The following is a 12,392-nucleotide window of genomic DNA, read 5'->3' as shown; positions in this document are numbered from 1 at the left end:
TCTGTGGATCCAGAAGAATGTCATTGCCAACCAGGCTAAGTGATACTTGCCTTCCTGTTCAGGGTTCTTCCCTTAATCTGACAGTTGTGGATATGCCCCAGGATAAAGGCTGTGCATAGGTGGTAATTGTGGGCTGTGGTGCAAGTGGCTGTTCTGCTTTGGGAAGAAAAGTCCCTTAGGCCTTCCCTTACATTTCAACAAAATTTAGGGCTCCTTTTACTAAGGTGTGCTTGGGCTTTAACGCGTGGAATAGTGCATGATACATTGCCGCACACGCTAGACCTTAACGCCATCATTGAGCTGGCGTTAGTTCTAGAAGCGTAGCACATGGTGTAGCGTGCGGTAATTTCCCGCGTACGCTAAAAACGCTAGCGCACCTTAGTAAAAGGAGCCCTTATAGTAGACAAGTAATTTATAAACTCAAGCAATTTAGGAGCAGCAAGATCAACTGCACAGACACCATCTTATGTCTGGAACATTAAAATTAAAAACAAAACAATCAACCAAACAAATGGATAATGAATTGTGAAATCATTAAGAGAAAAATCTTGATTTGGGGTTGCATGCATTTTATAAAACACAGATTTTGCTATTAGCTTTTTGTAATGAATATGGTTTTACTTCAGTGACATTCTTTTATCTGTTTTGTTTTGTCTAGGGTGGATTAAAAAATAGCAAACATGAGTGCACACTGTCTTCACAAGAATATATCCATGAACTACGATCTGGTATTACAGAAGATAAACTGCTGAACTGTCTAGAATCTCTGAGGGTGTCTTTAACCAGCAATCCTGTCAGGTAGGCACTGTTGTCTGTGCTTTATTTGCTACTAGAAATAGTGTTTTGATAAACAAAATTTATTTCCATTATGGCTCATTTCAACTTGTTCCCAGGCACCTAAATTATGTTACAATCATAGACTAATTTTCAGCTGTCAGAAATTTGCTTAAACTTAGCTCATATTTTCACCGACTCTGCTTGCTCCTGTTTTGCGTCTTCCACCTGAAACCATGGCTCTTCTTTGTTCTATGCTCTGCTAACTTCATTTCATCTGTGGTAGAGAATGACACGGGGACAAAATGTTCCCCGTCCCCACAGGAACTTAATTTCCCCATTCTGTCTCTGTCCCATCCCATCCCATCCCATCCCAAATTTTTCCCCGTCCCGTCCTCGTGACTTTAGTTGCTGTCCCTCTCCCATTCCTGTAAGCTCTGCCTTAACTGCAGAAGCCTCAAACACTTGTGATTTTAAAGTTTTTGAGGCTTGTACAGATGAGAACGGAGCTTGCAGGAATGGGGCTGGGACAGAAAAAGAATTCACGGAGACAGGACGGGTAAATGAGTTTCTGTGGGGGACAGGGAAAAATTTGTCCCCATGTCATTCTATAATCTGTGGTCTTTTCTGCCAATGCAGCTGTTGCAATTCTCAGTGCTCTTCCTCAAACCAGAGCCTAATATGGCACTCTTTGGATTTTGAAAAGGCATTCAATAGAATTGACAGAGATTCAAGTTTCAAGTTTTTATTAAAATTTGATACAGTTGTTTATCAAGTTTCTAAGCAAGTTAACAATTTGAAATAGAGGGGCTCTAAAAAAGAAAAAAAATCACCAATAACAATACAAATATTGTAAAAAAGAAAAACCAAAATAAATTAAATGGCAAACTTAATATTTTACATACTAGACTAGACTTACAAGAAATGAAAGGGAGAAAGGGAGGAAATACAATTGTGAAAAAGGAAAGAGAACATTGAAGGGAAGGACAAGAGGAGGGTAGAACCTGCCTATTGTTTCTTTAAATGGATTGATGTACAAAAGAATGAAAACGGATGAGATATTAAAGGCTTCTTTAAACAGATGGCTTCTGAGAAGGCCTTTAAAGCAGTCTGTTATTTTCTTCCCTCACAAGGTATTCCAAGTGATTTCAAAACATCAAGTTAACCCCTGTGCCAGTCTTGGTGCAGTCTATGCTGTTTGCCCATTTCTCTTTCTTGAATATGTACACATCTCATGAAAAATTATTTCTCAGTAAATGTTTTATTTTGGGGAAGAAATGTATCTTGTGTTGCTGGCTATCTTCTGAACCACCTTCTTTCTGGTATTGGAGGAACCGCCTTCATGAACTGCTGGGTTGGGAGGCCCGTTTGGCCAGTTCTTCTCGACGCCGGAGCAGAGACTTTGTTCACACTTGGACTCCGTATTTGAACATTCTGACTCCTGAGAGTCGTAGCCGTGTCTTGAATAGTCTCCTCCTCTGAATCTTTGCTTTATGAGTCTTTGTTGTCCCTGCATGAGAGTTTTCTGTATCTGTGGGGGGCTGGGGAGGGGAGGGTGGGGGGGTGGGGATTCTTTGCTGTGGGGGAGGGGGTGAGGTGGGTCCGGGGAGGACATAAGAGTCCAGTCCTCCGCGGTTGTTTGTTGAAAATACATACCATGGTTGTTATTGCTATTGTTTTTCCTCTTGCTTAATAAAATAGATTTAAACTAAAAAACATCAAGTTATCAGTATCTGTATTAGAACAGCAGATGTTTTACCAGAGTAGAAGATGGTTACATAAATTGGTTTAAAATAGTAACTGGGGGTCAAACAAGGTTATGCATTACCACCATTACATAAGAACATAAGAATTGCCATACTGGGACAGAACGAAGGTCCATCAAACCCAGTATCCTGTTTCCTGTGCCCAGTATTCTGTTAGACTGCTTTAAAGGCCTTCTCAAGAGCCATCTTTTTAAAGAAGCCTTTAATATCTCATCCCTTTTCATTCTTTTGTACATCAATCCATTTAAAGAAACAATAGGCAGGTTCTACCCTCCTCATGTCCTTCCCTTCAATGTTCTCTTTCCTTTCTTACTATTGTATTCCCTCCCTTTCTACCTTTCGTTTCCTGTAAGTCTAGTCTAGTCTGTATAATATTAAGTACGCCATTTAATTTATTTTGGTTTTTTTTCTTTTTTACAATATTTGTATTGCTATTGGCATTTTTTTCTTTTTTAGAACCCCTCTTTTAAATTAACTTGCTTAGAAACTTGATAAGCAACTGTATCAAATTTTAATAAAAACTCGAAACTTGAATCTCTGTCAATGCTATTGAATGCTTTTTCAGAATCCACAGAATCTATTACTACTGGGATTTTATGATCAATAACATCTCTAATAATCTGTGTATTGTGAAAATGTAATCAATACAGGGTCTGTTGGGTGTGAACCCTGCATGTTCTTCTGGTAGTAAGTCCACTTTACCCTCAAGCCTGCTAAAAATCATTTGACTAGACTTTTTTGGATACAAATAACAGAACAATTCCTCCAATTATCGCAATCCAATGAATCCCCTTTTTTCAGCATTTACAATTATACCTTTCTTCCAGTCATCTGATGTTTTCCCCCTTTCCATACAGTGTTACTCAATTGCAGTAGCCTTTCTGTCATTTGATTTGATCTTTTTCTTCAAGAGTTCTGCACCGATGTTATCTAATCCTGGCAATTTTCCATTCCTAGTCCCTTAATAGCTTTGATTATCTCATCCATTGTGAATGGCCTGGTGTCTGTCTGCAAGCCTGTTGATGTTTCAGGCTTTGGGTGGTTTAGTATTTCCTTAAAATGTTCTTCCCAATATTAAACTTTTTTTTTTTTTTGCCTTTGTCTTTAACATGTAGTACTTTTCTTCCTTCTGTTCCTGTTAACTGATAGATTGTGATACCCTGTTTTCGTCTCCTTTTTGTGCTGTTGCTGCTTCTTCTGCTATTTGATCATTTTCTTCAGTCCATCTTCTTTTATCTTGTCTCACGTTTGTTTATAACATCTTTATCTTGCTGACTGTCCTGCTGTAATATCACTTGTTTCTTTTCAGTATCTTTTTGTGATGCAGTTAATGACTGAATTTCCTTTCACTTCCATATACATTTCTAAATTTCTTCACTTATCCACTCTTTTTCTTTCTTTCTTGTCTATCCCAATATATTCAGGCAGATGTCATGTAGTTCTTTGAACTATTTCCATATATTTTCAACATCTGATTCGCTGTCTGAATATTTGTCTAACATAAGCTAGATTATTAAACTACTTCTATAAGAACTTTTGTAAAAACTTAGCAGTATTGTTATGTTGCAATTTTGAGGAAGATATCTAGTAACACCAAAAACATTTACTTTATATATCTTAAACAAACAAAAAAAGTAGCTGTGGACAGATGATAATAAGATAAAGCTTTCGAGACTATGGGCTCCTTTTACGAAGCCGCGTTAGCGGCTTTATCGTACGCGCATTTTTAGCGTGCACTAACCCCTGCGCTAGCTGAAAAACTACCACCTGCTCAAGAGGAGGCGGTAGTGGCTAGCATGGCTGGCAAATTAGCGCGCGCTATTACGCACATTAAACCGTTAACGCGGCTTTGTAAAAGGAGCCCTATAAGAGGTACTTGACATTGCTTCTACTGTATAAATAATGTATCCCCCTTTTACAAAACTGCAAAAGCATTTTTTTTAGCACAGGCCGGTGTACTCTGTACTGCTCCTGACACTCATAGAGTTCCTATGAACGTCAGGAGCAGTGCAGAACATTCAGCATGCTGGCCTGCACTAAAACTCACTTCTGCAGTTATGTAAAAGGGGGGGTTAAAGCAGTTCAAAAGCACTGTATACCATAACCTATTCCTTACCTTATAAATGTATGACATCAGTTACAGTACTTAGTTTTCTTTTTTTTTTACATATTTTGCTTTGGTATACATATTTTTTATTTCTCAAAAATATATTTACGTACTAGTTGCCTAATATTTTGTCCCGCCCTGAAATCCCAAACACCAGTTGTACATAAGAACATAAGCATATAAGCAGTGCCTCTGCTGGGTCAGACCAGAGGTCCATCACGCCCAGCAGTCCGCTCATGTGGCGGCCCATCAGGTCCAGGACCTGTATGGTAACCCTCTATCTATACCCTTCTATCCCCTTTTCTTTCAGGAAATTATCTAATCCCTTCTTGAACCCCAAAACTGTAATCTGTCCTATCACACCCTCTGGAAGCGCATTCCAGGTGTCCACCACCCTTTGGGTTAAGAAGAACTTCTTAGCATTGGTTCTGAATCTGTCCCCTCTTAATTTTTCCGAATGCCCTCTTGTTCTTGTAGTTTTCGAACATTTGAAGAATCTGTCCCTCTCCACTTTCTCCATGCCCTTCATGATCTTGTAAGTCTCTATCATGTCCCCTCTAAGTCTCTGCTTCTCCAGGGAAAAGAGCCCCAGTTTCTCTAATCTTTCAGCATATGAAAGGTTTTCCATACCTTTTATCAATCGTGTTGCTCTTTTCTGAACCCTCTCAAGTATCGCCATATCCTTCTTAAGGTACGGCGACCAATATTGGACACAGTACTCCAAATGCAGATGCACCATCGCCCACTACAACGGCAGGATAACTTCTTTCGTTCTGGTTGTAATACCTTTATTGATAGTACCCAGCATTCTATTTGCCTTCTTAGAGGCCGCTGTGCACTGTGCCGATGGCTTCATTGTGTTGTCCACTCTTTCGTTCTGGTTGTAATACCTTTCTTGATAGTACCCAGCATTCTATTTGCCTTCTTAGAGGCCGCTGTGCACTGTGCCGATGGCTTCATTGTGTTGTCCACTCTTTCGTTCTGGTTGTAATACCTTTCTTGATAGTACCCAGCATTCTATTTGCCTTCTTAGAGGCCGCTGTGCACTGTGCCGATGGCTTCATTGTGTTGTCCACTATTACCCCCAAGTCCTTTTCTTGTGTACTTTCACCCATTACCAGCCCTCCCATCGTATAGCTGTACTTCGGGTTTCTGTTTCCTACATGCAAGACTTTACATTTCTCTATATTAAACTTCATCTGCCATTTTGTCGCCCACTCTAGTTTGTTCAGGTCCCTTTGTAAATCTTCACAGTCCTCTTTAGTCCCAGAACAGTTATTTGTACTTAATTTCATTATTTTTTGTTTGTTTTTTGCTTGTTCAGTATAAAAATGATAGCTCTGTTGTTGCAGTAAAAAAGTGAAAAGAAATGCAATGCGTGCTCATTGTTAGTTGCAGCATTTTCCAGTGCAATAGGTGAGACATTATAGACCAGGGGTGGTCAAACTTTCTGACTTGTGGTCCACAATGGGTTCTTAAATTTGACATATTGGCTGGACCTAAAGCATCTTTCTATCTCTTCATCCCTCCCATCCCTCGTGCAGCAGAACCCTTACCCAGCTTCTATCCTTCCCTCCCTCCCATCCTTTGTGCATCAGAATCCTTGAGCATCAGCCCCCGCCGTGCAGCCAAACCCCTGCTGACCCTCCATCCTCCCTCCCATCTGAACCCTGTCAACTGCGAGCCCTACATACCTCCCTCCAGAGCAGCGTCAGGTCGGCAGCACTCTAAACAGGCTGCTTCGTGGCCTTGTTTCATCAGGGCCTTCCGTATGTCGCATTACTGATGACATCATCAGTGATGCAGCAGAGGGAAAACAACAGCATCAATTAAAACAACAGACAAGACCAATGGACATACTGAAATGAGTGGAAAAGGGAGAACTACAATATAAATAAAGTTTGTTTGGTGCGGAAGTATGAGGAAGTAGCTGGTGTAAAACAGAAACATATGCCATATTTTCTAAAAGTATGGGGTTTGTTGACTGGCTCTTATTGGTGTCTTGGTAAATGTAGGGATGTTCTATTATTTGTGATTTAAAAGTTAGCAAACATTATTGATCTTTTTAAAATTTATATTTCCAAGTTCCCAAGTTTTATTAAGGCTTGATATCAAGCTTCTCATAAAATGTCTAAGTGGCTTACAATAAATTGGGGGAAAGGGATGTGCTAGACAAAACATGGATGTGAGGTAGGGGGAAGAACTACAATATTAATAGAAAAGTGGGATGGAATAGGGAAGAGATGAACAAGCCAGGCTTCATTTATCAAAATGAGTATATTTACAAGAAATCACTAATAAATTACAGGCACAGACATTTCAATATGATAAACTATTGAGTTAATTACATCCTGTGAAATGAGTGATATGGGATATCAAACAATGTCATAAGTGGAGAAAAAAGACCTCAATATTTTAGCTCCCAGAGCACTAGGCAATCTACTGGAGCTTCTATCATCACAGGTAAGCAAAAAAACAAAACAAAAACCCTTTGGTGGTTCAAGCGAAACAGTTGTACTTCTGTTGGGATTTATGTACATGTAAGAACTTAAGTAAGACTGATACCCAAGAAAAAATAAAAGTACTCAGCGGTTCATAATAATTTAAGGATTGGGCTGAGACACTCTAAAGATAAGTAAAAGATTTTGTATTTTCACAATGCTATTTTCCTAATATTTTGAATAACACATTACAAACTAATATTGCTTTTGGAAGAAATTAATAATCGCTGAATTATTAAAGTTTTTGGTGACATGTTTAGTAGTAGAAAAATAAGCAACTGAATCTTTTGGGAAGGATGTACCAAATCAAATGGAAGGCTCTATTTGTGATTAGAGTTTGAAGCTTGTGCAAATGAGGACAATCTGCAGGGACAGGGTGGGGACAGAGACAGAGCCTGTGGGGACGGGAGCAGAACTCGTGGGGATGGGGCAAGGATGGGGATAGAGCATACAGGAGCTTGGTGGGGAACACACTTCTTTAGTATGGATTTATGGCATCTGGATATTTGGAATTTACATTCATTATAGAATTATAGGCTCCTGTCATAAGAACATAAGAATAGCCTTACTGGGTCAGACCAATGGTCCATCAAGCCCAGGAACCCATTCTCACGGTGGCCAATCCAGGTCACTAGTACCTGGCCAAAACCCAAAGAATAGGAACATTCCATTCTACCGATCCAGGGCAAGCAGACTATGGACTTTTCCTCCAGGAAATTGTCCAAACCTTTCTTAAAAATAGCTACGCTATCCACTCTTGCCACAACCTCTGGCAACGAATTCCAGAGCTTAACTATTCTCTGAATGAAAAAAAAAATATTTCCTCCTATTGGTTTTAAAAGTATTTCCCAGTAAATTGAGGATTTCTGTGACCAAGTCTTGTCAATACAGAAAATAAATAGTTTAGAGGTGGTAGCAGATTAATTGTGGATGAATTGATTGTGCTTATTAATCTTATCTATTGTTTTGCCTTTTGTCTTTGTTTTGTTCTATTTCTATCATTTAAATTTCTCCAGAATTCTACTGTTCAACGGCTTCCCCTTCTGCTTCTATTCCTTTCTCTCCTCTCTTCTACCTTCCAAAGTATTTAGATCAATGCTGTCTTGTTAAAATGTTTATTTTATTTTTATTTTTCCTCTAACTCTACTTTTCACTTCTCTATTACCCTCCAGGTACTTTAGTTAGATTGTGAGCCTTCGGGACAGTAAGGGAATTTTTCAAGTACCTTTCTTATTTCTAATCTTAATGTATATTTTCTGTAAACCGCTTAGAACCTAACGGATGTAGCGTATATAAGAAATAAATTACATTACATTACATTACATTTGCTTAATGCTGAGTAGACTGATGCATTATGGTACAATAGGAGTAACAGGGGATTGCTACTGAATATAGTATATAGTATATAGTAGGTCACAATTTAAAATGTTAACTTCAGGTTCCTAGTGTAAGGGATTGCCACTGCCTTTGTTTTGCCCAGTAGTTTCTTATAGCTTCTTTGCAATTTCAGCTCAACTAAAACCAGTCTATATTGAGCTAGGGCAGTGCTTCTCAACCCAGTCCTCATGACACATTGAACCAGTTATGTTTTCAGGATATCCACAATGAATATATATGAGAGAAATTTGAATGCATTGTCTTCTAGGTATGCAAATCTATTTCATACATATACATTGTGGATATGTTTGTTTATTGAAAGCTTCTATACCGCTACTAATGACTGGGGAGTCAATTCAGAGCGGTTTACACGAGCTTCTGTAATGGTGTTACAATACAAGAGTTTGTGTTTTCTGAGATGGTTTTCAATATAGGTACATTTATACTATAATCAATCATCTTACGTATATGTGCACATTTTTACCATAGTCAGTCATCCTATATACTGTATATGTACATATATCTCCTCTATGTTGCTTTATTAGTTAATGTAGTCTGTGAAGATAATGGTCTTTATCCCTTTCTTGATCTTTCTGGTGTCCTTTTTTTAATTCCTTCGGAAGGGAGTTCCATCACCTTGGAGCCATCACTGATGCTTTTGTATTTGATCTCTCTGAAAGAGGGAATTTCCAACAGGTATTCTTAGCTCGAGTGCAGGGCACATGCTGGTGTATGGTAATGTAGTCTAGCCGCTAGATATTGAGGTTCCGAGAGATGAATGATTTTGCGTGTCAGCAACAAGATCTTGAATTTCATCCTGCTTTCAATCGGGAGCCAGTGTAAATCTGTCAGTAGCGGGCTGGCTCTTGGCTGCATCAATTTTCCCAGCAGAAATCTTGCTGCTGCATTTTGCACCATTTGAATCTGCCTGATCATGTACTTAGGAACGCATTGCAGTAGTCAAAGATTGAGAGTACCAGGGTTATTATGATGTTGAACATTGTTTGATGAGTGAGGTAGGGTTTAACTCCTCTAATCCAGAAAATATGACTGTCTGGATATGCCCTGAGGTCTGGTTTGTGAACCACTGAGCTGGAGGACCAGAATCTTTAATTTGCAGTTATCTAGGTCTCCTACATGGGCAACACATAGCCCTCCCACTGAGTATCCTGGACAATTCCTATTATTAGCGTCTGTGAAAAAGGTATCAGAGGTATTACTTTATTAACCATTTTGTAATATCAATGCAAAATTTCTTGTAGAGTGCACAGTTTGCAATAATTCACCTATAAAAGCACAGCCTGTAATAGCAGTTATTGATTAAGTGTAATAATGTTTCTATATAGCGTTCACATTACATTACCTGACTACATCCTCCTTGCATGAATACCCTAATACCCTGTCCGCATTAAAAATTAAATGGTTCCTTTTATCAAGCTGCGCTAGAGGTTTTTAGTGCAGGCTGGCATGGTAAATGCTCCAACACTCATAGAATTCTTATAACCTTGGAGTACTTACCTCACCAGCCTGTGCTAAAAACCTCTAGTGCAGCTTGTTAAAAGGGGGCGGGGACATTGATTGCAGTAATAAAATACATATTACTTAAGCATTAACCTAAAAAAGAAAAAAAACAATCTATTGTCTGAAGTTATTTGCCTTCCAACTGGTTTCTTAACCAGCTTTATTTGATAACTTCTTTCTAACAGGAGCCTCACCATCTGCTACAAGAATACAGCAAATAAGGTTTTTTTAAGGTCTCCTGTTACTTTCCTTTTAATATGTAACCCTTTAAATGCCATCTACCCTTGTAGAAACCATTTTAAAATTGCTCCAATGATACAAATCTTCTGGTATATATTCCAAGGTAAAGTAAATAATAAAAAACTTATACATGACTTCATATTAAAATCATGTGTTGCATTAATGCATGGATTTAAAAATAAATGGACAAATTTGCTTTCATGAGCAAGCCAATGTTTGGCTGTAAAAAATAAAATATTAAGTAGAAAACTAGCTAATACCTTCTATTTGTACTGTGGCTGATTTGCATATTAATTGTAAAACACTGTGAGACTCTTCCAGAAACATTAATTATATGCTAGCTCATGACATTCAGAAAGAAACTCATAAATTAATGAATGCAGAAACCATTGTTACCTACTAAGAAGAAAGATATATCACTAAGCTTTATTATATTATGTGTCACTGAACTTCCAGATTTTCAAACTTTAGCTTACATTTTATATAGCCACACATAAACAATACATCTCTAAAAATTAAATTGTTCTCAGCTAATAATTTATGGAGCCATGGTGGATAACTGCTAAAGTCTGGGGTTCAGAATTCAGGTTAGATTCAAGTGAAATAAATATAATAACCCTAATCAAGTTTCTTCCTAAAACAACTAGGACATTTCAAAATTTTGGCTCAAGACAGGCCTAGTTATCCAAACAGGGAAATAGGTAAATGGAGGAAAAATGTAATGGTTAGAGCCATGGACTGAGAACAAGGGAAACCAGGGTTCAGATCCCACTGTGGCTCCTTGTCATTTTAGGTAAGTCACTTAACATTCCATTTGCTTTAGGTAGAACTACAAACTTAGAGGGTCTTCAAGTAAATTAAGCCCTTAAGATGGGGTTAGCACATGGAAATAGGATGCCATGTGACATGCAGAAAGAGTCAAACTGCCATAAAGCTCCTTAATACAGTTACATTTTCATTCAGGGGGTCTGGCGTGGGTGAAGAGTGGGCATGGAAGCATTTTTTTAAAAAAATTTATAATTTTAATAATTACAATATCAAACGATACCAAGAGAAAAAAAGGAGTCTTCCACAAGTTTTACAATATTCAAACCTTCATACACAATTCCTTTCCAAGCTCACAACAAAGGGGAGACATGATACTATTTCAAATAGACAAATTATAAAGAAAGAACTAAAGAAATGATTCACGACTCGCGATTCATCCTCGCAAATCCTAAGCCATTTCTTACTCTATATTGGATCTTAATTATATCCTCTTGTTTCTCAGTAGTGAAACTAAAAGCCACTTTATTATTTAACTCACTTTTGTTCTCTAGCACTCAAAAATTGTTGCAATTGAATGGGATCCCAAAAAACATATTCAATTTCTTGTAACTTAACAAGACATTTACATGGAAATTTTAGGTAAAAAGATGCCTCTAGAGCTAAAACTCTAACTTTTAATTTCAAAAATTCTTTCATTCTCAGTTGCGTAGCTCTAGAGACATCTGGAAAAATTCTAACCAAATCCCCACAAAATTTTGTTAACCTATTTTTAAAATAAAGTTTCATATTTAACATTTTACTCATGCATATTATCGCCAGTGTGGACCTACTGTGGATCACATCCTGACTATCTTCTAGGGGGCATGGAAGCATTATCCAGTTAGTGCGTTTCACTTTCTGTGTTCTAATTGGCTAATGCACTGTTAACACAGGAGCACTTCGTACCTCCTAAATAGAAGGCGATGAGTACTGCATTAACTTGGAGCAGTTAGTGCAATGTTAATTCAGACATTAATACAGGACTTGCACTAGAAAATTCTTCATGATGGACTTGCCATAAATTATTTTTTTTTGTTTTAGCCTGTGTGTCTTTATAAAATACTAGCCCAAATCCTGCAGAAATCATGGTTAAAATGAAGCTGTAGACTTTTGCACCTGCTTAGAAGCAGGTGTAAATATTCTTGTGCAAAGCACACACCTAAAGCATGACTCAGCCTAAAATCCACACAAATAAAATAAGGAAACAAAGTCCTGTGAGAAATAAAGTTCAACAAACTGGGATTAGAACAGTATGCAACCACCCATGGTTTGTAGGTACAAGCAATTTTGTTGTTACCC

The 12,392-nt window shown here is 38.0% G+C and overlaps 1 protein-coding gene across 6 annotated transcripts in view; it reads left to right on the top strand.

Moving 5' to 3' along the window:
• The window catches only part of DIAPH2 (diaphanous related formin 2), a 1,499,255-nt gene that overhangs the window by 383,000 nt on the left and 1,103,863 nt on the right, over positions 1–12,392 (top strand). For all 6 annotated transcript variants that reach the window (XM_033944799.1, XM_033944798.1, XM_033944797.1 and 3 more), the window contains one exon: positions 659–798. In XM_033944799.1, coding sequence (XP_033800690.1) covers positions 659–798 — 140 coding nt within the window. The remainder of the gene's footprint in view (positions 1–658; positions 799–12,392) is intronic.

The sequence above is a fragment of the Geotrypetes seraphini genome, chromosome 5 (assembly GCF_902459505.1).
Source record: "Geotrypetes seraphini chromosome 5, aGeoSer1.1, whole genome shotgun sequence".
Classification (NCBI taxonomy): Eukaryota; Metazoa; Chordata; class Amphibia; order Gymnophiona; family Dermophiidae; genus Geotrypetes; species Geotrypetes seraphini.
This window is presented reverse-complemented; position numbering and strand designations above follow the sequence as displayed.